Source organism: Ambystoma mexicanum, chromosome 8, assembly GCF_040938575.1.
Source record: "Ambystoma mexicanum isolate Mex_15411 chromosome 8, UKY_AmexF1_1, whole genome shotgun sequence".
Lineage (NCBI taxonomy): Eukaryota > Metazoa > Chordata > Amphibia > Caudata > Ambystomatidae > Ambystoma > Ambystoma mexicanum.
Window position 1 is genome coordinate 753931006 of NC_090929.1, and position 26778 is coordinate 753957783.

The 26778-nt window shown below is 48.2% G+C and overlaps 1 protein-coding gene across 15 annotated transcripts in view; it reads left to right on the forward strand.

Annotated features, from left to right (window-relative positions):
* The window catches only part of SORBS1 (sorbin and SH3 domain containing 1), an 862221-nt gene that overhangs the window by 790142 nt on the left and 45301 nt on the right, over positions 1 to 26778 (forward strand). For 7 of the 15 annotated variants that reach the window (XM_069610579.1, XM_069610580.1, XM_069610589.1 and 4 more), the window contains one exon: positions 2055 to 2113. In XM_069610579.1, the coding sequence (XP_069466680.1) occupies positions 2055 to 2113 (59 nt within the window). Of the gene's footprint in view, positions 1 to 1331; positions 1392 to 1922; positions 2114 to 26778 lie in introns of all 15 variants that reach the window. The other 8 variants (XM_069610575.1, XM_069610576.1, XM_069610578.1 and 5 more) reach the window with 2 other exon arrangements.

Below are 26778 nucleotides of genomic sequence, written 5' to 3' on the forward strand. Positions count from 1 at the left end.
GTGAATGCAACTTATCTCGGACAAAGCTTACTCGCTTTGAGATTACTACGGTGGTGAGCGGCGCAGTATAAAACACCTAATAATAATAATAATAATAATGAGCTCACATTGCCCACTAACTTAATTTAGTGTCTTGCTTTCATGCCTGTTATTTTAATATTGGCCTTTGCCTCCCAACCCACTGGGCTGTATTCTAGTTCCTCAAAACCAATTTGGTTAGCACGGTTTGCAGATAAATCACTCAGAATATCAGTTTGACAGAGGAGTGAACACACATATCTTGATTGTATCCAGAGCCAATGTGCCGGGTACTGAAATAGTTAATACACCATCCCATGAGACAGAGGTTATCTTCATTAAAATTAGATGTTCATAGCTTCGTGCAGTGCAACCTCTGAAGACTTTGGATTCGCATGTCACTGTCTTGTTGCACGCTTTACGATGGGTTGTCATTTTGATTTTGTAACTTTTCGCCTTTGTGCTTGGGCGATATTCCTCAGCATTCTCCCGCCACACCGACAACATCTACCCACTCTCCCAAGAAAGAGGTTCTGTCCATTTGAAACGGGTTCCAGGATTCCATTACCAGGGATAAATGCATCATAATCGAATGGGCAATCACACTGACATGTCACTACTTGTCAAGTGTTAAGGCGGGATGAGTCAGTATCCAGGTCTCCCAGCTGTCACGTATACCCAAATAATCGCTTGGATGTATATCCACATCTCAATTCCTTAAAAATATGCACCCCAATCCAGCGAACAGATCAACCATCTAAAAAAAAAACAGTAAACATTATAAGTAAGGGACATAGGCCTTAACTTTAATAATTTACTCTGTTTCCCCTATGTCTGGAACACCAGACTACTGCCAGTTCCCTACTCATGCCACAAAGGGCACCTTTCTTGCTGGGCATTAAAGATCACATTCACCACACAGCAGGTATGTGCACATGTGATCTAGAAGGCACATCACATGCCCAGGTGCCCACCTTTTCACACTCTTCCTAACACATACTGCTGTTTGATAAAGAACATTATTAGGACAGCAGAACAAGTCATCTTAGACGAACCAGTGTTTTTGACATGCAGCCATTTCTTTCTTAGAGCAAGGTAAATTCCGATGCACGCCCATGCACTCACTCATTGTCCTGCCTTTCTGCATGTTATGTATATAAATCTTTCGACTTTATGGATCCTTTAAGTTTGACAGTAGCAAAATAAAATCATAGCCGCCACCTGAAGCTAGAAACATTTTCTGCATCATTTCGTTCATGATAACCAATAACATTTGCTATATGTGTCCCTTATCATTTGCTTGGTGACCACAGCCTTCACATCATTCATTGAGAGCAGCACCAGATCTCACTGAGTCTGAAAAGAGTTATGTGGTAAGATCGCTGTTTATGAGATCCTTCAATAGTTAGAAGCTAAATGTGGGAGCTGCTTTATTACTGTGAAAATAATAAACTACATCATTATTGTTTTTGCAACGAAACGAAATAATTGGGAAATGTATCATTTTGATTTCCAATATTTGTTTCCCATAAATCTCCCAGAAACTGGAATGTGTGCCTTCGCCTGCATCCCCTATGCCCGATTTTAGTGCATGAATTTAGAACGCCTACCCGCTTTCTGCCACTAGACGAGTGCTATTAATTATCAGCCCTTCCTATTTGCTATTCCTCGTGTTAGTTCTTTCTTTTCAAAGCTGTGTACTAAATTCACAATTCTTCCATCTGTCACCTGTTTTTCCATGCTTACACCGGGACCCCCCTCTGCACTTCATCACTTGGACTTTACCTGGACCTCCAACACTGTTGTTTGATGGACTAATGTGATGCGTCTGGAATGTTCCACCTCTTCCCCTCTTTTCTCTGTCCTTTGGTGGGTTGTTTTGGATGCCGTGCCCACCCTCGCAGGAAGCCGTCTGCAATGAGATCATACACATTGCAGAAAAGTCTGTTCATTACTGCAGTGCTATTTCTCACCCTTTTGACTCTCGGCACACGGTGTCTTCTCATGACAGTAAACACTGTTTCATCATTTCTCAGCAACCTCAAGCCCAGCAAAGGGGAACAGGCCTGGAGAGGATGGAAGCACCGCGAGATGTGTAAGTTGATTTTTCATTTAGCAATATATGTTTGTCACTGTATTGGTTGTTTTTGTACTTAAAGTTATTGATTGCATGGTGACTACATGACATCAAACTGTCGCTGTACTAAGTTTAATTTTTGACAAGGTTAAACATTTTATTAGTGCTAGCATGTGCGCATCTAAATATGTTTATCATTGGAATTTTTATATTCTCCCAAGCACTCATGTTGTTAATGTTTGGTCAGAGGGGAACAGGACTACTGGGCACCTAATAATGGAGTTGCTGAAAGTGGATCACAGACTCTTTCGTGTGCCCCTGTGTTTGTGCTCCATTAAGTTTTGACTCAGTCATTCATTCAGTGGCGCAGCTCCTGATCTCATCGGGTGTGTTTCTCGTGGTATTTTCCAATGCACGTTAGTGAAGCGTCAGCTGGTGTGGCTGAAATGCCTGCCCTGAATTGCACTGACCCTTCAAGGCCAACCTCCCAACCCAGGGAGATTTATTGGCGAAATGGGGCCAACAAATGAAATGTTATTAAAGGTACTTATATAGCGCACCGTCACCAACGGAATTGGTCCCCAGGCGCTCTGGCGGATCTGTAAACAGGAAGGATGGGTAGGGTTAGTCGGGAGGAGGGGAGAAGGAGAGTGAGAGAATTGGTGTGCTGTTGGCAGCTTCAGCTCGGTATACACCGAGTGCTGAGCTTTGGTGCTAGTATCGGATCGGGCGAGACCTTGAGTGCTATAGGTGATGTTTATGTGTTGTTGATGCAGTGTGGTAAAGTGCATGCGGATTGCTGGGAGAGATATGGTTTTGTGGCTTTGTGTGGGTTAAGTATGCAGAAGATTGAGGGTTGGGTTAGTGGGGTCTGTATCCTGATTCAGATACTTCTGGTTCCGTTAGAGTTGTATCACCGTGGGTTGGGTTGTTGCTGGTTCCTCGTGGGCCGTCTCGCTTTGCTGGTGCTGCGCTGATCCAGCTCTATCGTACTGATGATTGTATGGAGTTATAGGTTTGTCTGAACCTTTTCTCTGGGTGTGGGACTGGGTTGGTAATATCTATTCTCTTGTTATCTAGCGTGACAATGGTCGGTTGAGGCTTTGAAAGGTTCAGGGTCGGAGTGCTGTTGATGTGGCGTCCTAGTGCATCCGTCTTGGTGAGTGTGTATTGAATCGTTTGTTTCCTCCTGTCATGGCTCTCTTCCCGTTGGTTCTTTGGTTTCCGTGGGACGAACTTCCTTGGGGCTATTGTTTAGTTGTAGCTAAGGTGCATTGTGCTTCCCGCTGTGTATTGGTGAGGAGTGTGTAATGATAAAACATTCTGTTTCTCGCCCTCTGGGTTGAGGCTAGTGGTGCAGTGCTTCCTTTCCCTCTCTATCTGTTGTCCTTGGGTCTATTGAAATAGGTCAAGATTTTCCAAATACATTGATTTCAAAGGCCATAGGATTCACAGGTAGTTGTGTGATGTAACCACATGACATATTTCAACATTTCAGACGGTCCAGTCTGCAAATAATCCACACAATGTTCACTGGAGCTCCAAATCGTTAACGTGCTCATCTGAAAACGAGGCACCCGTTTGTAACAATGTTTGGTTAGCAGGAAAATATTTGTGCTTAAGCACTAAACCAGTGCCTCATAAAATGTAACACTATTCCACTGATAAAAATAGATATCATACATCGTGCAAGTGTCCTCCTGAAATCTTAAGGCGAATGCCCATGTGTAAGTGTAAAGTAGTAGAGGCACACCGCTCTGGGGTGTAACCAGACGAAGCCGATGGAGTCCTCTAATTCAGAGCCCAAGTCAGCTTACGAGTCCAGGCCGGGATGAGAATGCTGGAGGTGTTGACTCCTCGTTCTCTGGGCAAATAATCATGCGTCTACCACTGTCAAAAGAAGATGATTTGCCCTAAGTCAATACCTGCACATCGTCACCGTCTTGGGCCACGGATCACGAAGAAGGGGAAGATATGTGAACAGGTGGAAACATTTTGGGCGATTTGGCAAAAGTCCTCGCATTTGGCTTAGTGGGATTTTCGTGTTCGGTTTTATCAGCCTCCAACTTTACTTTAATCAACGTGCCATTGCTCTATGAGCCACAAGGTGGCATATGCAGCTAATAAAAGATCAAACCTTGCCCACTATTTGCAGCAAAGTATTTATTTATTTTATTTTATTTCTTATATCACGCCATATGCCCATGGGCCTCAGGGCTTACAAGTAACAAGACAGACATGCCTTGTGGCCATGCCCTCGGAACACTACTTCTACCTGCACTACCCACAGGACATCCCTTGAGAATAGTGGGTCACGGTTTTAGCAAAGGGAACCATTGATGCTGGCACTACAATGCTGGTAGTAAAGCTACTGCAACCGGGACATGGATTCCCACCTAACAATATAACGCGTTTCTTCAACCAATAGAGTATTGCTTGGGTGTTACTAACAGGATTACATGTAATTAGTTAGGTGCTTTAAACCCAGGGAAGTGCCACGGCCTACGGTTTTTATTTTGATTTAACGTTTTACTGACCTCGGGAATTATACAAATGTGCGTGTCCTCAGGAAAGCATTGAGTGTGACTGTATTGACAGTGAAAGAATTAAAGGGCTAGTGTGGTTACTTGCTTCCTGGACATGCCTCACCCTCAGATAAAGTGGACTGTGACAGAGAAGACTAGGACTCAGTGTGGCTGGCTTCCTGGTGTGTTGCCTATTTTCCCACAGTCTACTATTTATGCCAAATTAGGGGTTGTAGAGTCACCTACTCTGCTATTTGGACTATGTTAGTTGCAGGATCTATTACTCTATTTGTCTGCCTCTCTGTACATTTTTAAATCTAGCGCCATATCTTGTCTCATCTGATGTTCATTGTTAGAAAGATTTCCCTATTGAGGCCCTTCTTATGAGTGTGGCAGTAACAATAAAAACTGTTGGTATTTTCAAGCAGTCTGTTTCATACTACAATATATGGATTATATTAAAGCAAATGCAATATTTAACATGAATACCGTGTGTGGTAAATACTGCTTGATAAGGAGGAGATATGTATATATAAGAGGTGGAGGCAAACATTTTGAAATAGTATTATGAGATGTTTTTCATATAGTGAAGTGACGTGCAGATGTTTCTCTTCACTGTTGATAATGTGACTCGCCACTGGAGTAAAAATAAGTCTATGAAATGTTATGATTTGCTCCTGAACGGAATTCATCTTCAAACAGTGTGAGCAGCAAAACGAACTGCAACATAACCAGTTAAACCTAACATGACAAACCAATAACATACATCAAACTTCACCAGCAACCATGTGAAGCAACAACACTCACAGCAGTAGACGCAAAACAGTTTTCACAGGAACATGACAAGCAGACAGTAAATACATTTACACGATAGACCCTGTTGTTCACCAGAAAGGCCTTTTCAAAAAGAACTACACAGATCCTGTATTCTGTAGTTCAGAGCTTGACTTTACATTGAACATTAAACAGCTGTGCCAGCGCTTTCCACGTTCGGATCATGCTGCACTGATACAGCAAAGAGGGGGTTGTGGGCGAATGCAGGGGCAATGCTCTGCTATGCTATGGGACAGTATGGGACACTATATGTTTCTCTATTTGCCTGCCACAAACTGTAAACAAACGTGTAATACTATTTATCTCTCAGTAGATGGCTAATAAAAAAAAGAAATTGTTACACGCAATGTAGCTTACTGCACTCATTCTTAGTTATTCATTTTTATCTCTACAGCGAAGCACCTAGAAGCCTACAACAGACTGTAGACAAACACGATAAATGCTCTCGACCGAGCTGAAACTCTCTGCCATCCTGCTATCACATACAAATACTCAACACAAAACATCAGGGCATGTAAGGAAAGAAAGAGCATATAAGACATTGCAAATCAGTTTTAGTCAAAATAATGTGCAGTGCCGAGAAAACAAAGTGCCATAAGCGGAAGGTTGATTTTTACCACTCCGTCTGAGGAAAATCAAGCAGGTTCTTGGTCGTGCTCTGCAACAGAGATTGTCTGGAGGCCACATCCCAAGCACACCACTGTGTATCAGCAGGGACAACAGCATGCAGGTGTTCAGGCAGTCAGCACAAGGAGTTCTCTCTAGACTCCCACCCTAGAGTGCCGGTTTATGCTGGCCATTCCAGGAACAGCCTCAGATGAGAACAGTTATGCAGATCCACCGGCTGAACATTGCAGTTTTGAATTTCAGATGTATGGGTACCTCACAGAAATACAGATTCAAGGAACTGCCTGAGACGAGAACAGTGATGCAGACCCACTGGCTGAACATTGCAGTTTTGCAGTTCAGATGCACTGGAACCTTATAGAAATGCAGCTTCAAGTTTGGCCCTGCACTTTGGACTTCTGGACTCATTGACGCATGGTGCTTCTCCCGTCTCTATTCTCATGCCGGACTTCCCCTGCATCACAATCTCATGGTGATCCTGTATCATGATGTTCCCATCTTCATCCTGAATCCTCTCTTGCATTTGCTGTTCCCTGCAATACTCTGTTATTACCGACTTCTGCAACTATCTTGTCTCTCCCCTCTTGCTTCTGCACTCCTTTTCCCTGCTTACTCTTGTTCTCTCCTTTCTCCCCTTCTTCCTCCTCCCTCTCTCTCCTCTCCCCCTTCCCTCTCCTGCTCTATGCACTTACTCTATCTGAATTGTCCTCGGACATAGTATGATAGCTACATTGTTTGTCTCCTGCCCCCTACCTCTTGTATCTCATCCTCCCCTCCCTCTACAGCACTATCTGAAATGTTGTCAGGCCTAGTACATTAGTCGCTTGTTTTGTTCCTCTCCTTCCTTCTCCTCCCCCTCTCCTCTTGTAATCTTCTGGCTCTATCTGAAATGCCGTCAGGCCTAGTACGTTAGTCACCTGTCTATTCCCTTCCTGCCCACCTACTCCCCTCCTTTCTGTGTCTTAGCTCTTGCACTATCTGAAATGTCGCAAAGGTCGAGTACGATAGTTATTTCACATTCTTATTGTTCAAGGCCATGTAAGAATGTTCACTGTGTGTATTTTTTCCCTTGTTCCCTCCCTTGCCTTGAAGCGCTTTGAAACACATAGTGTATAGGTGCTATGCAAATAAACGATCATATCATATCATAAACTATCATATCATATAGCATATCTTAGGCGAACACTTATGTGTTTCTGTACTTTCACAATGTGGATGTTACTTGGCACGACATTACAGACATGTGGCAAGAACTGTCGACATCTTACTTGTGACCTTGTGACGCAGCCCTGTGGGGACATCATGTTGTATTATGAATAAGTGGCATTCACAGAAACCCCTTCTGTTATCTCCCATATATGGGGCTAGTGCTAAACTTGTAGGGAATAAGCGGAAGGGAAGGTCTGATGTGTCCTCTGTTCTCTGAGGGGTTTTGGCCTGTCTGGGGTGCTGGGTGTAGAGCAGGCACAGGGAGGCAGAGGGAGGTGACATGGAGGGTCTGAGACCTTACTATACGGGAGAGCCTAATAGCATTGCATTGCATAACATAACATAGGATTGCATAACATAGCATAGCAATCCTGCCACATCAAAGGGATGTTGTGGAGCTAAAGGGGATCTAGCAAGGATCTGATGAGTAGAGCAAAGAGTAGGCAGGAAGGTGTATGTCGACTAGTGGTTAGTTGTCGACAACTGAATAGAGGCATATACAACATTTGCAGAACTACTAATGGGACAGAAAGGCCTACTTTTAAAGGGAATCTATTCATGTGCATGCTCATTGTGTACCTTGTGGCATGTCCAGTATCTTTTTCCAGACACTATTTCCTCTTGTCAGACTAGCCTCAGCAGGGCATCTGACTGGCCCAATTTATACTTGGTTTGTTTTTGGGTTTCAAAGTTCCTTTATCCAAAACAGGATATTCTTCCCAGTCTTGGTATCAAGGTATGGGTTGCACTCTCTCCTGTTAATAAAGAAAACTGTCTCTTGTAATGGCATTTCCATTCCTCCAGGACTTCCTATAAACAAAAATAAACAAAATCCTCCTTCAAGGCATTGGGTTTTCCCCAAAGTTCTGTTATCCTCCTTCAAGTTATTTTCTTTCATCTAGGTTTTTAACATAGGGCATCTGTCCACCCTGTCCTATCAGAGCTCCATACCTTCTGTTGCCTTCTCAGCCTTAATTCAATGTTTTCATATCTCTTCCTCAATTACCTTTTCATAGGGTGTCTACACATTCGGGTTTCTTAGGCTCCCATAACTTTGATAGCTTTCCCAGCTGTTATTTACAATGTTTTTTTTTGTTTTTTAAATTGTTTTATCAACAAAAACTCCAAACATTACAAACTTTGAGGACCTCCACATTTGTGCTTCACATCATTATTTTACAAATTAAATTTTGGTCCTCCTCGGCCCGTCCCCTTGACTCGAACCCCTGCTTACTTGTCACTGTCCTACTTATCTTCAGGCGTGTCTACTTCAATTATCTCTTCCGCATCATCTTCACTATGGTCAGCCTGGGGGGGTCCTATAATCGAGGCCACCAGTTGTCTCCATGCCATCAGGGGTCCCACCTCCTCCTCCCCCCTGCTGACTGCTTCGTACCAAGCAGCCGTTTCTGCCTCTGCCCATTTCATGAGGTCCGCCCACCACATCTAAATTCTCGGCCGTTGGGCTGTTGGGCCACCTTACAGCCCATTGCAATTCTCTGTTTGGCCAGAATGTAGGCCAGGTCTTTCATCTTACTGATGTGCTTCAAGTTACGTGGTCTGGTGAAAATCCCCAGCATGCATGCCCAAGCTGACTCCACCTCCAGAAGTAATTCCTTTTTCCACGAGGCATGCCTTCAGCTCTATCCAAAACCTCCACACCTCTGGGCAAGTCCAAAACATGTGCAGCATCCCTGCCCACTCCTCCACGCACCGTGGGCATTTCTGTGCTGTTGGGCCCCCAAACTTGGCAATTTTACTGAGCGTCATGTATGCCCTATGAGTGACATACAATTCAATCTGCTGAAGCCTCACATTTCGGGACACCTTCTTATGATACCTTTCGGCTCTGTCCCATTGCCCATCCGACATGGGTTCTCCCATTTCCCCCTCCCAGTCTCGCCTCAGTTGGAGCGGCTTTTTTCCCACCCTAGCACCCAGTAGCTCGTATAGTCGAGATATTTCATGTCCACCCTCCGAGATATCATACATCGTCTTGATGGTTGCATCAGGTTGTTCCATGAGCGCTGCCTCAGGCCAACATTCTCGCACTCGGTTAATAATTCTGGTATAAGTGGCCTTTATGCACCCGGTGTCCTCCACTAGACTCTGGAAGTCCAGTGCCACCCCCTCCTGCCATACATCTTCAAGGGTTGCCAGGCCCACCGGTTCCCAGTATCTGCGGATCCCTTTCATCGTTTGGGGGTCCTCCCCGCACAGCGCCACTTACAGCACCTGCAGGGAGAATGGGGTTGGGTTTCACACCATTTGCCATGCCCTACGCCACATTTCCCAGCCTAGCACCAGCAGTCTCACCATTCCTAGCATGTTTGACTTTGGCAGCCACACTGTCTCTCTAAGGAAGAAGGGGGCGGGGTCCCTACACAATAGCCTGGCTTTGGCTGTTTCTTCTTCGGACAACCACCTGGCCACATATTGCTGCTGTCCCGTCAAATAATATAACTCAAAGTTCAGCAGGTTTATACCTCCCCTGTCACACGAATTTAGTAGTTTCCACAGTGCCACCCTGTTCCTGGAGTTGTGCCATAAGAAACCCCTGCACAAGCTGTGAAGTTTAACAAAAAAGCGTTTCGGGATCGCATACGGAATGTTTAGGAAACAATGTAGCAGTCTGGGCAGAACTACCATCTTAATCAAAGCAGCTCTACCCATCATGACCTGGGGCAGTCTGGACCAAAACCCCATACCATTCTTAATACCGTCCACTGCCTTTCCTGTATTGTGTTTGTGTTCCTGCTCAGTCGAGTGGTATATATTGAACGTCTCGGTCTGCCACGGTATTGACAAGACAGGTAGGTTCCTAGGAAGGGTGCGTCTGTACCTCCCCAAGGGGAAATCATGCTATATTTTTGGGGGTTCACTGCTATGCCCTAGAGGGTGGCGTAACGTTCCATCACCTCCAGGACATATAGCGAACATATAAGAGTATATCATCAGCGTACAATGATATGAGATGCGAACCTCCCGCAGTGTGGATCCCTATCTCCCCGTATTGTTGTCTGAGGCAGATTGCTAGTGGCTCCAACGCAAGGATATACAGCATGGGCGACCAGGGGCAGCCCTGTCTAGTGCCCCTGCTGAGCTGCCATTTATCTGAAATTATAGCGCCCGTTTTGACCCTGGAAATTGGGGAGCTGTATAGCATTGTAACCCACCTCAGGTATCAGTGCCCCATCCCGTATTCTCTCAGAGTCACCAGCAACCAGGGCCATCTCACCGAGTCGAAAGCCTTTAAGGCATCCAGCGAGACTATTACCAGTCGCCTGGGTCCTTCGCTGTTTGGTCAATAATGTGGTGGAGTCTCCTATGATTGTCGGTTATGTTCCTGCCAGGAACGTAGCCTGTTTGGTCGGGGTGTATCAATTTACTAATGACTCGCTTAAGCCTGTTTGCTGGCGCTGCTGTGAGGATTTTGCTGTCCTGATTAAGCATCAATAGGGGTCTGTATGACCCGCAGTCTGTGCTTGGCTTACCCGGTTTTAAGAGCAGGAGGACCACCGCCTCCCGTAGGGACTCCGGCAACCTGCCATGCTCAAATGCCTCGTTAAGCATGTCCAACAGCGGGGGGAGCACCTCTTGTTAGTACGTTTTATAGAATTCACTGGGGAGCCCTTCCGACCCCGGGGCTTTGCACGTGCGCAGGTGCCGAACCACTATCTCCAATTCTTCTAACGTGATTGGGGCGTCCAGGGCCTCTCGTTCTTGATCGTCTAATTTGGGCAGGCCTATGTCCTCTAGTGTTTCCTGAATTTCTTGAACCGTCCCTTCCCCTGCATCTTCATAAAGACGTTTATAATATCTAAGGAACCCCTCATTAACTCCCTCTTGGGTGTCCCAGCACTGGCCTTCATCCCCTCTAATTTCCCTGATCGCTGGCCATGGTGTTTCATTTTTATATAACCAGGCCAACAGCCTACCTGGCTTGTCTCCACTCACGTGTTGCTTTTCGACATATTTCTTGTAACTCAGCTTGCATAGTCTATCCCAGTGTCGCTGCTGGTCTGGTGTAACAGCTTCATCTTTTCCATTTCCTCCTGTGAGGTACCCCCCTTAAGCATTATGTCTTCCAGCTCCCTCTCTGTTTCTTGCAACTCCCGCTCTATGCCCCCTTGGAGCCCTCTAGATTTTGACATGGCTACACCTCGTATTACCACTTTGAATGCCTCCCACAAGGTTCCCACCGATTGAACACTCCCTGTATTAGTGTCAAAATACTCAGTGATCGCCTCCCTCAAGTCCTCCCGGAATCCCGAGTCCTGCAGGGCCTCAGATCTGAGCTTCCATGTCGGGATTCTCGCTTTAGGGGGCTGGTGTCGCCACTCTAGTACCATGGGGGAGTGGTCCGAGAGCACTCTGGCCTTGTATTCCGCGCCCGTCATCTCTCCTACCAGCTCTGAAGCTGCAAAAATGTAATCCAGCCTCATATGCAGGTTATGTGGGGCCGCATAATATGAGTACTGCCTATCTGCTGGGTGTAACTTTCTCCAGACATCTTCGAGTCCCAAGTCTCTCAGTAGGGCCTGTAATGCCTTTGCAGCCAGAGTGGGTCTGTCTGGTTTACCATTTGATCTGTCCATTTTAGGGTTTAATGTACAGTTAAAGTCCCCTCCCCATAAAATCGCGCCACCCAGTAGGGGGCCAATTTTTCCATACAGGGTCCTTAAGTAGGCCGCTGTGTCTTGGTTAGGGGCGTATACATTTATAATGCTCACTTCCCTGTTTTCCAGCATTCCCCTCACCACTATAATTATACCGTCTGGGTCTATCGAGGTCTGAAGCAGTTGAAATGGTACATGCGGTGCCTCCCACGTGATGACCCCCCACGCATAAGCTGAGTATGTGGCTCCCGTGGTACACCCTCTCCACTTTCTCTGGACCACCTCCAGCTTCTCCCCAGTGGAATGGGTTTCTTGTAATAGTGCTATGTCAATCTTCAGCCTTCTTAAGTACATCATTACTTTGTTCCGCTTCAAATAGCTGTTGAGGCCCCTCACGTTCCAGGTCACCACCCTAAGGCTACCCAACGCCATCTGTGGGTTGTCCCGCCTCCCCTCCCATGTTCCCCCTCCTGCCTGATTTGAAACAAGATTGGGCTCGTTCCCCTCCCGCTCCCAACAAAAACTCCCCAACTATCCCCCCCAACCCTCCTGGCCAACTACCAACACTGCACATAACCCCTTCCCTCCCCCACCCTACCCAACCCCAACAAGTGCCCAGCTCCATCCCTGGAACTCAGGCTCCCCCCCGTTTGGTCCAGCTTCGGAATGCCGAGAGCAGGACCCGGCAAGGTGTCACCGGTCTGCCGGTGACCCAACTAATCTATTCAATATGGGGGTATGAGGGATGGTTAGCTACCTACACCGTTAGCTAAGTTCCTCGTGCTCGAGGCTCATGCGTATATGCATAGCCCTAGTCACATACCTCCAGCAGGCTATATCCCTTTCTATATTCAAGTCCCAATGTCTTATACTACGACACTCTAGGTGCCATACTCACATGTTACTTATCTGCGCCATCTTCCTTCTGGATGCCCGATTTTTGGGGGCAGCTTTGCATGTCTAGCCATTCCATGGCGTCTTTCCGGGGTTTCAAAAAACAATGTTCTACTCTTGTGGATCACTTTCAGTTTCGCCGGGTAGAGCAGCATATATTTGTGACCTGCTTCACGCAGCCTTCTTTTCACGGCCCCAAAGTTCACGCATCGACGTTGCACCTGCAGGGTCTAATCCGGATATGCAGTTATGTTTGCGGATGCCCTTTGTATTGTTCTGCCCTTCCGGAAGTGCTCAAGGATTCTCTCCTGGTCACTGTTGTTCAGGTTCTTAGCTATCACCGATCTGGGTAGGGTTCCTGGGGGTGGCTTCCTCATCAGGGCCCTTTGCGGCCCTATCACGGCAAACCCCTGAGTCAGCACTGCCCTGGTTATATCTGCAGCAGCATTGATTCAATATATTCCGTAGGGTTAGGTCCCTCAGCTCCTCCAGGCAGTCCAGCGATGCTTATATTATTCCTTCGGGCACGTCCCTCTGCCTCTTCCGTCCTACTTTCCAGGTTGCCCACACGTTGTACCAGAGCATGAAGTTCAGATTTGTGAGCTGCGCATGCCGCTGTGTTCGGGGCCACCTCTTTTTCTAGGTCACCTGTGCGTTCAGCCAGCGCTCTGACATCTTGCCGGAGGAGGTTCACCTCCTCTTGTACTGCCCCGACTTTGAGCTCTAGTGCCGCCTTCAGCTCATTCATGGCCAATCCCAGTTCGGTTTCCCAGGCCACTTTTAGGTCAGCGATCGCAGCAAGGATCTCCAGGTCTCTGCCCATAGTGTCCATGCTCCCAGAGGGGGTTTTGTCTTTGCTCCTGGCCCCTTCTGCCCCTGGTGATGTTCTAGCATATTCATCAAGAGTGGGCTGCTTGCCTTTCGCTTTGGGCAGTTTGGTAGTCATCTCAATGTTGTATACAAGCCCGGCAACGTGTGGTCTCTGGCCTTCGCTAGGCTAGTCTGCCTCTGGTGCCATGGCCCTGGCAAGTAGTATTAAGAGATCCCTTGTACAGCCAAATCTGCTTGTGGCATTCAGTCAGCCACTGGTTGTAACGCCCCGTAACACTGTCAGGGCCTCCATGTGGCAGCCACGGATGTGTGGGTGCTGCTTGGTTCACTGCTGCTTGACATGCTGTGCTGTGTGCGCGGCTCAGCCGTGAGCCCGCAACAGGGCTTCTTCAGGCGGGGCCTCCTGTGCCTCAGGTGGCCGACGTTGCAGGCGTGCCTGTCAAGCAGCCTGCCACGGCCGCTTCAGAGGAGTTGCTTTGTTCCCTGTGCGGGTCTCAATTTGGGAGTTCTTCCCTCGATGCGCCCCTGATGGTCTTGCCATCCGGGTTCATTGGGGGCCCCTCGGTGGCCATCATGAGCGAGCCTGCGCTTCTCGGTATTATGCTTTTTTCGGGAACTTAAAGCCGGGCCCGACCATGAGTCTGCAAACGTTGTCCTCCAAGAGGGGACGCCCTCACGCAGCCCCCGGTTCAGGGTCACAGACCCGATGCAGACCTCCGTTTGGGGCTGCACCTCTCCAGGCCGCCGCTCCCCGGCCCACTCTCCTGCCCCCAAGCGCTGTCCAGCAATGCCCCACCGCTGGTATCTCCTCCCTGCTGGGTCCGCTGCAGGTCAACCTGACCGAAATGTCTCGGGCCACTCCGCTGCTCGTTCCACGGGTGCCTCAACGCAGTCCTGCGCTGGGCTCCTCGGTTCCCTTTAAGGGGTTCTCCTCTCCTTCGGGCTGCTGCTTCCTTTGTCCGAGCCTCCCGTCCGCCATTCTGGACCGTCGTACTCAGATGTGCCACTTCGGCAAAGTTCTTATCTGCATCTCCACGTGTCCAGCGAACTCCAGAGTTTCTGCACACAAGTGTGCCACATACATGGGCCGGTATGGAGTTTTACAGAGCATGTGTGCCTCTGTGTGCGGACGTTTAGCAAGGATCAATGTCCGGATCTCAGGAGCTCCTCCAGAACGCGACTCCTCACATGGCTCTCATAGCCATGCCCCCCAGCTGTTATTCACAATGTTCCTATTTTATCATTCCCCCTTTCATAAGGTATCTGCAAACTTGTGTTTTTCCAGACTCCTGAAACCTTGATAGCTTTCCCAGTGGTTATTCACAATGTTCGTATTTTTATCAATCCCCTTTCATGGGCTATTTGCACACTTGGGTTCCTCGGGTTCCCCGTAACCGTGATTAAGTTCCCAGCCATTCATCATAGGATATCTGCACACTCGGGATTCTCAGGCACCTGTAACGTTGATAGCTTTTTCAGCCATCATTCAAAATGTTCATACCTGATAACGATCTGCTCTCCGTCAGGTTTCTTAGGGTCCCGTAACTTTGTCAGTGTTTAACCTGCAGTATTTATCTCTGTATTTACGGTCCATAGTGTGCGGTATAAGGGGACTCTGGCACCCTCATGCAATCTGGTCTCGGCATCCATTACCAGCCTACCGGCCCACTTCCGTCTCTACTCCTTCTTTAATCTCGGCTCCTCGGTCGGGTAGAACACCAACCATCTGCAATTCGGCTTGTGGCTTGCTTGCCCTCCTCACTGCCACTGGCTCCACGGCCCGGCATGGCTCTTCCCCTCCAGGATGTCAATGATGCATAGGCTCGCCTCTGCGTATCAGTTCCCTTTCCTCCATAGGAATTTCCTCTCTTACACACGTGACAGGAATAAACAGAACAGTGTCCTTCTTTGCTGATCATGGCATTCAGGCTGGGTTCAGCATTGTATGTAGCCAATATATGTAAAGATGGATCTTTGTAGAATATATATAGTCCTTGCAGGAGACATTACAGTCTTTTCCACATCCATATATTCAGACAAGGCAGTTTGGACAGTGAGTACCCCTCTAGAACGGGAGTCCTTGTTCCCAAGAGGGGAGTCACTCCCAGTGAGGTCCCACTTGCCAAAAACCCTAGGGAGGGAGCCTCAAATGAGGTGGCTCCCCTCTGGACAGCAAAGCACACAAATCTAAAAGAATGCTTGCAAAGTGCATATTTCCAGGAAGGGGCAGCTTTGGAGACTTTACGGACAGGAAGAGAGAGATTTGAGCATCCTTGGCTAAATAACCAGGAGACACATCAAATGTTATAGGGTAGCGGGGACAGTCACAATGGTGGAGGCAGGGAGCAGTGGGTAATAGTGAAGAATGCCAAAGGAAGGTAGAGAAGGGCAAGTATCATGTGTTGATTAAGATAGTAAGGTGCAGGAGGGGATAGGAGTAAGTGAGTAAACTTTATTGATCAGATTTCTCCATTAACATACATCATTTAACACATCATAGCAGAAACAAAAATAGAATAGGAGAAAAAAAGCTAGGGTAGGCAGAGAAATGCCACAAGACGGAGAGAATTCTGCAAAAGAGTGGGGGCGCGAGACATCAGATTACAGTAAGGAAGAGGGCAGGAAAATGTGAAAGGTCCCAAAATAAAGGAGATAAAGGATGGTGAGGAGGATGGTTCAGTGTTAAGGTTTTACAATGAAAAGAGCACAATTGGGTGCAGATGGAGAACGGTTGAGGGTCAAGATTTTAAGAAGTGAAGAGTAGTGTCACGGTTTATTGGGGGGTCACTCTCAACACAGAGAGATCCTCCGTCCCACACCCTTAGCAAGGTGGCGCGCAACAAAGCACTTAGAAGATTAAAGTTTGGTTAGGGCTCCATCCTCTATAACAACAGCCACAGGCTCTGTGGTACAACACAATAATCAAAAATGCAAATTACTGGCATCAATTGACTGACATGTGTTTCTTAATAGACTTTAAATTACCACAACAAACGCAGGTTGAATTTGAGATTTGCAATAAAAACACACATAGGATTTCTTTGCACATTAACAGATAGGAAGTTTTAAACAGCACACAATGATTGCTAGGGTTATCAGAATGCTCTTGTCTCACAGCAACCCCCACACCCAGGCATCAGTTATATATGACCCCTTAGTTTGAAGGCAAGGTACAGGGAATGAGAATATAATGGTAATTTTGTTAAATAAGCTAAGGGAAACAAGTTGTTTCCGGACCGGCACACTTATAATGAGGCCCACTGCATCTGTTCAGAGTGATAAAGAGAGCCCAAGGGCTATGCGTGTGCAGTGAAACCATGCAAGAAACCCAGAAAGAAGTGAATGATAGCGGAGTGCTCTGGTAATGGGAAATTTCCTGGTCGAAAGCCTCCGTAACCTGTGTAAAACCAAGGGGCCTAGAGAGGGGTCATGGTAAGAAGAAACACATGAAAGTGCTGTGAACTACAATTACCAGGAGGGCCTGGGAAAGGCTGATGTAACTGGCATTCAAAGTCAAAGTAGTCATACAAAGGTAAAAGGCAGAAGTAAAATCCTCATACAGTCGAAAGCCTTTGACAAACAGGAAATTGTGAAACTGGCGTTTGCACTCAGACAAGGGGAACGCTGTGAGAACCTTGTGTTGAATGAACTTGGAGAAAGCCTGACTGGGGGCTTTAGAGAAAGCCTGGGGAGAAAACAGATTGAATTGGGAAACTGGCAGATGTGTACCTGACAGATGGACGCTTGCGAGTAGTGGGTAAAACAGTGTATACCTGTGAACATTGAGTGAATGGCCACAGTGAGCCCAATTGATGGAAGCTAACGTTACAAGAAGGTTCAGAGCTCGGCTGAGGGGATCAAAGGAAGTATAGCTGAGCGGCAACGTGCGCGCCTTGGAAGCAAGACGACATGAAGCAGCACACGTTCGATCCCGGGGTCCGCGCTTTGAAACCTCTGGTTGTTGAAGCGTGTTATAAATACGCAACTAAGACAAAAACAATTACGGAACTAAAAAACAAACAATTCCTGTAACAGCGCCTCAATGCCCGCCGGCTGTGTCAGCGCTTTAAAAATGCAAAAAATAAAATTAATAAAAATAAAGGGGCAAAGAGCAATCACCCAACATAAAAGATTACCAAAGGAACTTTTGTTTTGTTTATTGTTTATGGTTCAGCTGGCCTTCCAAGGCAAGGCACTTTACAGAAAAGAGACTTGGCCCCAGAAGGTCCAGGCATGGTTGAAAGATATGGTAACCTCATGCTGGCGAGGCCCAGGAGTGTGCTGTGCTCAAAGGTCCTTCCTTGTCCCATGCTAAAAAATGTGGGGGAGGGAGACCCTGGGCTATAACACCCTGACTCATTATTTGTGAACACTTCTTTTCTTTTTTTATGAACGCTATCCCACACTCTTTTTGAACGTAGCTGTAAGGATTGGCAATAGTTTTCTTTATAGTAAAGGCCCTTTTATTTGACAAGATGCCACTAGGGCTGCCTTATTATTATTTGATTGTTGTCGCTTGCTCCCATCTTAGATTTAGGTTTAGATTAGGCGTTTTTCCAACCCATTTATACAGTTTAATAAACATCCTTGAACTATGATCATTTGTGCCTGAGTTTGCTGTTGCCACCATGAGTTCCTTACAGTCTGCTCTCCTCTTTTTCCCCTTCCATCCTGTAGATTGAAAACTGATATTAAATAGTGGTGATGACACTTACATATTATGAATTTTCCCATCTCTCTTTCTCCACCTCCCACTAATCTGCCCACTGCCAACTGACAGGGCAAGGGGTTTAGAGGTCTTTATTATGGGAAATCGGGGAGGAGGAAGATGCATCATTTCAAAATGACATGCTTTTACATTTTGCTTTTTTTCCTAAATCTTTGACTATATGGCAACTACCTTCACCTTTCAGATAACTGCATAAACATATATATTTTTGTATTCTACATGTTATGGTGAATCGGGGATTACACATTTTATTTCGGCACCACCTTCCTGGGAGGATCTACTTTTCGCGATTTGCTCCTGAGACAAAATAGTCCGAAACATGCCACTTCACAATTCAAACATTAATTTCACAATCTATCACCTCAGCAACTTTTGAATTCCTCTGAATTATGAGGTCAGGATCATGCTTTTTTTCCTATCTCAACTTATATACATCACATAAAATTAAGAGCTACATAGAACTGACTGGATATTTATGCCCTTTAATATGAGTCCTGGATGGGCCCAGTGGGACACACAGTTCTCTCATGAGTTTCATTTCTCCTCAGTCACATGTGACCTGAACATCTGCTTATCAGTAGATGCCTGATCCTACACAATGTTTGAAGATCCATAAAGGCTCTGAGACCCATTTATTGGGGTCAAGTCAGCCCTAAAAGGTCATTTCTTTTGGCTGGCTTATCGGCAACCTCCACAATTCTGATCTAATTCCTTATATTTCTTTGTATTTTAAATGAAAACCAGGCCTTTCCTTCTAGTGGGCCTCAGCCAAAGGTCTGGAGGTCACAGTTCCAGATACAGTTCAGTGGGGGAAGCAGCAGCAGCCAGCTACATGCATAATTCTGAGAAATATAGTGTTTTAAATCGAAAAGATGTGTTTACATGTAACATTTTACATTGCCTATGGGGCTTCTGTCCATGTGTTAATATATTTCTTTAATCTGATGGTTGAAAAGATTACGACCCTGGCGCTAAGTGAAAAACGATGGTGGTAAATGGTTACCGCCATCGTTTTCCGCTAGGTCCGATCATGACCCGTGACCGTTAACTACGATGCCATTAGCGGCATCGTAGTTAACGCTGCTGCTAACTGCGCCAAGGGAGCGCGCCCGCGACCTCCCACACCGTACTTAGCGCCATGGCGGGAAGGTACACGAATGCCGACCCAAGCGGACATGCACCTAACGCCATCACCCAGCCCGTTAAGTACCTTACCGCCATGGTGCTAATTACGCCATCGCGAACCAACCGTAAATGGCCATGTAAAGTGAATGCAGTTGCCACAGGTGCACAGAAACAGCACAAGTGAAGGCAATACAGACTCAGGAAGTACAAAAAGAGCACACCCCACCCCTTCCCACACCCAGTCACACTCCACAATGATACCAATACGACTAGCAATGTTGGGGCTGGAGGACCTGATAGCAATACAAGTGCTACAACAGCAACAACAACAACAGGCAGCACAGAGGAGACGCAGGAGGAGAAGGAGAGCAAGGCAAGCCCAACAAGCCCCACCAGCACAGCAAGTGCCATCACGCAGGCAGCCCCCAATCCCACACATCAGAGCCAATCCATACAACCTCACTGCTCACACCATCACCGCCATCGTAGACATGACACACAACGACATCGTCAGCATGATAGAAACTCCAACCGCCATCCCACCCCGACTGAAGGTAGTGTCTGTACTCCACTTCCTGGCCACAGGCACCTACCAGCACCCAATGGGGCACTTGCATGGCATCTCACAACCATTATTCTCATGAACACTCATCCAAGTGCTCGATGCCCTCCTCAAGCACACAGACGACCACATCTCATTACCACGGACTGCCCAGGCGATTGCAAACACCAAAGTGGGTTTCCATGCACTAGCCGGCATACCTGGTTGCGTTGGTGCCATCGACTGCACCCATGTGGAATTGGTGGTTCCACGTGCCATGGAGGTACCGTACCAAAATCGGAAACAGTTCCACTCAATCAACGTGCAAATGGTCTGTGACTCCAACAAGATCATCACACATTGTTGTGCCCGATTCCCCGGATCAACCCATGATTTTATGGTCCTGAGGAACTCCACAATACCACGCTACATGGAGCGACATGCAGGCCCAAGATCCTGGCTACTCGGTGAGTCCAATGTCATGACCATGGAAATGTGAAGTGGGTAGGTGAATGACGTACCAATGCATACTCCATCTGGCTGAAAGGGGGGGTAATGATGCATACTCCACCTGGCTGAAAGGGGGGGGATGATGCATACTCCACCTGGCTGAAAGGGGGGGAATGATGCATACTCCACCTGGCTGAAAGGGGGGGGGGTGATGCATACTCCACCTGGCTGAAAGGGGGGGTGATGCATACTCCACCTGGCTGAAAGGGGGGGGATGATGCATACTCCACCTGGCTGAAAGGGGGGGGGTGATGCATACTCCACCTGGCTGAAAGGGGGGAATGATGCATACTCCACCTGGCTGCTGAAAGGGGGGGAATGATGCATACTCCACCTGGCTGAAAGGGGGGGAGTGATGCATACTCCACCTGGCTGAAAGGGGGGGGAATGATGCATACTCCACCTGGCTGAAAGGGGGGGGAATGATGCATACTCCACCTGGCTGAAAGGGGGGGGGAATGATGCATACTCCACCTGGCTGAAGGGGGGGGGAATGATGCATACTCCACCTGGCTGAAAGGGGGGGAATGATGCATACTCCACCTGGCTGAAAGGGGGGGGATGATGCATACTCCACCTGGCTGAAAGGGGGGGATGATGCATACGCCACCTGGCTGAAAGGGGGGGAATGATGCATACTCCACCTAGCTGAAAGGGGGGGGGAATGATGCATACTCCACCTGGCTGAAAGGGGGGGTGATGCATACTCCACCTGGCTGAAAGGGGGGGAATGATGCATACTCCACCTGGCTGAAAGGGGGGGAATGATGCATACTCCACCTGGCTGAAAGGGGGGGGAATGATGCATACTCCACCTGGCTGAAGGGGGAGGGATGATGCATACTCCACCTGGCTGAAAGGGGGGGGAATGATGCATACTCCACCTGGCTGAAAGGGGGGGAGGGATGATGCATACTCCAATTGGCTGTGAGTAGCAGAGAGAACGGAGACAGATGATACCCTAAAGCACCCCAAACTCCACCCAACACCAGTAAAGCCAATACCCAATGTATGCAGCCCTACCATGTGAATGAGGTTGTGTCCCAACCATGACACAACCATCTGCAAGTGCATTCTACCAATTCAGACCACATTGTCAACAATGAAAAGCACCTACATGCACGTCACCAAACACCATCAACCGATAGGCCTGTCCCCCATAACTGCCCACGAAGGAGGCACATGACGGACAGAAACATCAACACACCATTACACAGACAGCAGGGCCCCCAAAATGTCCCACTGGGGTCATGATGAGGCCCACAGCAATGTTGCAATGATGTGCGCATTGCCATCACAGGACATGTGCCAGGCCATCTAACCAAACGGCATGAACGGACACAGTGGGTGGGCACTCACAATGCACTCCACCCCTCTGCATACATTGGGTGATGGCATGCAAAACAGGCCATGGGAGCCATGAGCATATACTGGTTGCATTGTGTGAATCAATTAGTGCATGTAGAAGTGAGCCAAAGTAACAGTTGGATGCAAGCCATGGTGGCACATCATGTTCTTGATCAGACGTCATGACTGACACATACATTCTCGCCTAAATACAGGTGATGCAGGCTATCCCCTGAAGAGGTGGCTCCTTACACCAGTCCGGAACCCACAGAACCAGCACGAGGAGGACTTCAACCGTGCACATACACGTACCTGTGTGGTCATAGAGCAGACATTCGGCCTATTGAAGGCACGGTTCCGATGCCTCAGCAGGTCTGGTGGGGCACTCCTGTACCGCCATGAGAAGGTGGCAAAGATCGTCATGGCATGTGTCATGCTACACAATATGTGCATCAGACGGAATGTGCCCCTGCCCCCTGACGCAGAACTGCAACCACCTGACGATGAGGATGAGGAGGGTGCAGATGGGACGGCACCCCATGGAGGAGGCGATGCACAGGAGGGGCGTGCAATGCGCCAAAATATCATCGACCACTGCTTCTAGCACACACGGCTGGTGTGTATCACATGGAGACTGCACTTCGGGCACTGTGTGTCTCTGGGACATGCACACTGTGGACTGTACACCAATAAAGCACACATATGCAATGAAAATGTCCACACATTTCATTTCGGAAAAGCAAAAAGTGTATTTCAATCATAAAATGTCGTGACACACCCCCTCCCACCTCCCCCCTCCCCCCTGCACACCCCAACACACCCCCTCCCACCTCCCCCCTCCCCCCTGCACACCCCAACACACCCCCTCCCACCTCCCCCCTCCCCCCTGCGCACCCCATCACACCCCCTCCCACCTCTCCCCTCCCCCCTGCACACCCCAACACACCCCATGTAAGTGTCAACAGATGCCTGTGACAGTGGCCACAGGCTGTTACAAGCCCCCTCTCCCGGCCCCCGGGGCACCCCTGGCTGTGGAGCACAGGTTCCGTCCGGAACGTCGGACGGGGCTGCTCTGTGCAGAACTGGCAGCTGAGGATGTCCCTGCCTGCCCCCGTGCATGCACGTCCTGTAGGGTGTGGGTGAGCTCAGTGAGCGCACGATGCAACCCGTCAAGTTCACCACAAATGTCCCTAGACATGGCCTGCATAGCATCCCTCAGGGTGGCAGTCCTCTGCGCTATTTCGCCCTTAGGGTCTCCGTGGCCTGTTCAATGGTTGCCCTAGCCCCCACACATTCCGCAGCATGCTCAGTCAGCATCGTGGACAGATGTTGCTGCCGTTCTATGATGTCCTCGAGGGACTGCTGCCCCTGCTGGGCCATGCCCAGTGCTGGTGGTGTGATGGAGGGGCTGCTCCCCTCCTGTGGACTGAGGACTGGGCATGGGGTAGAAGGCCACTCCTCTTCCTCTGTGTGCCCCTGTGTGTGATCCTCATGGGGGCTGGCATTTGACAAACAGGGGGAATGTAGAAGGTCAGTGGGGCTTCTGACTTCATGCTCCTCAATGTCAGAGTCTGAACATGCAGCAATTGCAGCTGTTTCACCCATGTTGCTACTGGCCGCAGACCCGGTGCCTTCTGTGGCAGGCAATGTTGGTACAGGTGGAGCTGCTGCTGCTGGCCTGCTGCCTACTGGGGTGCTTGCCGGTGGGCCGTCCGGTATGCTTGCAGTGGATTCTGCTTGTTGTGGGGTCTGCCTCACTGCAGCTGAGGTTGAGGGTGCGGGGATGGTATTATTGGCCTTCTTCGCTCTCTTCGTCGCCGGGGTATCCTGGTCCTCGGGGTGTGAATCTGTGCCTTTGGTGGAGCAAAGGTGGGAGGGCGTTATTGATGGGTCTGCAGACTTTGGAATGACAATGATTGACATGAATCTGGTCAGTAGATGAGGCAGATTTCAGGCAGCGCCATGCAGGTTGTCTCCTTTTTGTGTGGTATGTGGATGCAGGTATGTGGGTGCCAGCAGTGTATACAGGGTGGAGCTCGCATGTGGCTATGGGCAGTGTCGAGCTAATGTGTTGCATTTACACTCTAGGGCAACATTGTGCTACACATGAATGTACTGCAGTGACTATGGCATGTCTTGTTTGAGGCACCTACCTTCATCGCCTGATGTCGGAACTCCCCTTTCCATCCCTCCGACGCCTTCAATGCCTTCCATGCCAATCGTGGTTGCACAAATCTCCTTCCACGGTTGAAGTTTCAGTGGGGATTCCGAACCTCCACCGGTACGCAGGGCAAGGTTGCGGTTCGCAGAGATGACGGCTCTGACCCGTATGCGAAGGTCATCCCAGCGCTTCCTGCACTGCTGTGGGGTGCGGGGTACGGTCCCCACCGCGCTGACGCGCTCGGCCACCAGGGCCCATATGGCCTTCTTTTTTGCTATCGCTGGCCTGGTCATTTCCTGCGAGAAAACAACAGCTGCATTGTCTTGCAGGGTCTCCGCAAGCATGCAGAGTTCCTCCCGGGTAAATCTTTCCTGGCGCTGGCGGTCACATGCCTTCTTAACAACTTTAGGCATTTTTGGGTGGTTGGATGGGTGGGTGATGGGTTGGGACAGGTGTCAGGGTTGGATCTGGTGTTGTTCGGAAGGATGGCAATGGATTGTGTTTTTAAAGATGGCCGACGTGCTGTTTCCCGTTCCGCCGCGATGACGCTATTTCCGGTTCTGCTTTATACGGTGACCGCTAATTGCGGCCACCGCTAATTACGGTGGCCGCTACTTACGGTGGCGGAAGTGCACCTTGCTCGCCCTACAATGCCGGTAGGGGCCTTTTCCGCCATGGCGTTATTTACATTACCGCCATGGCGTAATGCTCGTGCGCGATGGGTCGTAATGTGGCGCTCTTTACGCCATCGGCCCACAGCGTAAACGCTCATTACGCCATGGCGGTAATGTCGGCAGATTACCGCCTGGGTCGTAATGAGGCTCATAGTGTTCCTCTTGACTTGTCCACACATCGGCTATTATTTAACATGTGGCAACCAGTGTCCCTTTTAAAACTAAGTAGGCCTTTCCATTTAAATGTCAGTTTATTTTTTTGAAAGTAAGTGTCTTTCTCCATGTCAAATGAAATATGTCACTTGGCTTCACTTTTTAAATGTAAGGCACAATTCCTCCTTTTTTCAAATGCACAGCATTTGAATGTATCTTTTCCCATGTGTACTGCTGCAGTTTTGAATCTGTCAAAATGTGCCTTTCCCCAGTTTACACAAAGTCAGCATCTGCAGCACCACATGTCCTTTTGAAATCCATTGGACACAGTTAGCAATCTTAAACTTTTGAGGTACACTCTCCTGCAGCTGAGTGCCTTTGCATTTTGACAAAATTGAGGGAGGCCCATTTTCATTCATTGACCAGGCCTCATGTTGGAAAATAAATGTTTTGGACTGGCCTGCATATTCCAATGGGTATCCCCATCTGCCAGCCTAATTATTACAATGTGGCCTTGCATGGCCTCTCAATCTCTGTCACTCTGGGGCTGTATTTTCCCCCCACAGTAGGATCAGGCAGAGATGGTGTCAAGAATAGCAGGGCAGGCTAGAAATTGAAGCTGGAACGGAAGATGTTAGGAAGGGTGGTGAAACCGAACAACTAAAGAGAAGTGAGTCAGTAATATAAAATGTGTAGAACGACAGCCAGGTCAAAATCCCATTAGGAATGGACCAAGGCCTAATGAAGCATAACTGGGGGGAGGCAGATTGAGAACCAAGAAAGAGGAAGCATCTGAAATATTACAGCTGTCTGGCAATGGTGCAATGACCCAAGGATAGAGATGAGAGGGCAAGGAGAGAGCGGGATGCTAGTAGTCGACAGAGGTAAGAGAGGATGAGAGGAGTGCAGAGTAATAGCGTTAAAGGAGGAAGGCTAGCACCGCTGGGGTCGGCTGTGGAAGACAGAGGTGAGGTAGGGTGAGGAGAGAGCATGGTGCTAGAGGCAAATCAGGATGGCTAACAAGTCTGTGGGGAAAATGGAGGAAAGTAGGAGTGCATCCGAAATACTGCAGGTGTGATGGAGAATCTCAAAGTTTAAAGAGCCGGAAGAAGGACACGAGACAAAGGTCAAGCAGGAGGAAACAAAAATGAAGATGAATGTGGGCAAGAAGGGCTTTGCCTAGGTGGAAGAGGGAGCAGGAGAACAAAAAGAGGCAGAAGTGGGCTGCAGAGTGAGGCATTATTTAGGCAAACAAGAGTGTACTAAAGGTTCCTTGGCTAAAAACCCTGGGCAGAGAACAAACTAAAATGAAGGAGGGGTAAATGGCAGGAGGGAGAAGCTCAAAGAAAAGTGAGGGAGAAGGAAAGAAACTATGACTGAAACACAAGGAAGGGAAAACAGGAATAAGAAGTCAGGATGATGGAGTGATGAACAAAGAAGATGGAGTATGGTGACCTAGAACAGGGAGTCATTGAGTCCTAGAGATAATGAGGGCAGGGAAGGGGAGAGAGGGGAGGAACACATATTTAAATGCTATAGTAACCACTGAATAAGGTTAGGGCTGAAATTCAAAGTCAAAATAAAAAATAAATAAAAATAAATAGGTACTTACAAAGAAAGCTAAAAAATGTTGGGAGGGGTTAAACGCCCAACCCTAAAAGAGATTGAACATGAGGGTGAGCTTGGTGATGAGGCAAAAATGCTCTCTTTGCCAAATGATATGGAGAATGATATCGACTTATGTGCGATCACAGAAACATGGGGACATAGTGCTGCAGGCCCCTCTCTGATTCTCCCTGATGGGTATTGTATGCAACAGCAGGACAGACTGGATGGGAGAGTGGGGAGTGACGCTAATCTTTAGAGCATCACTTACCATTTGGGAAATTAATGGCCAGCTTGCA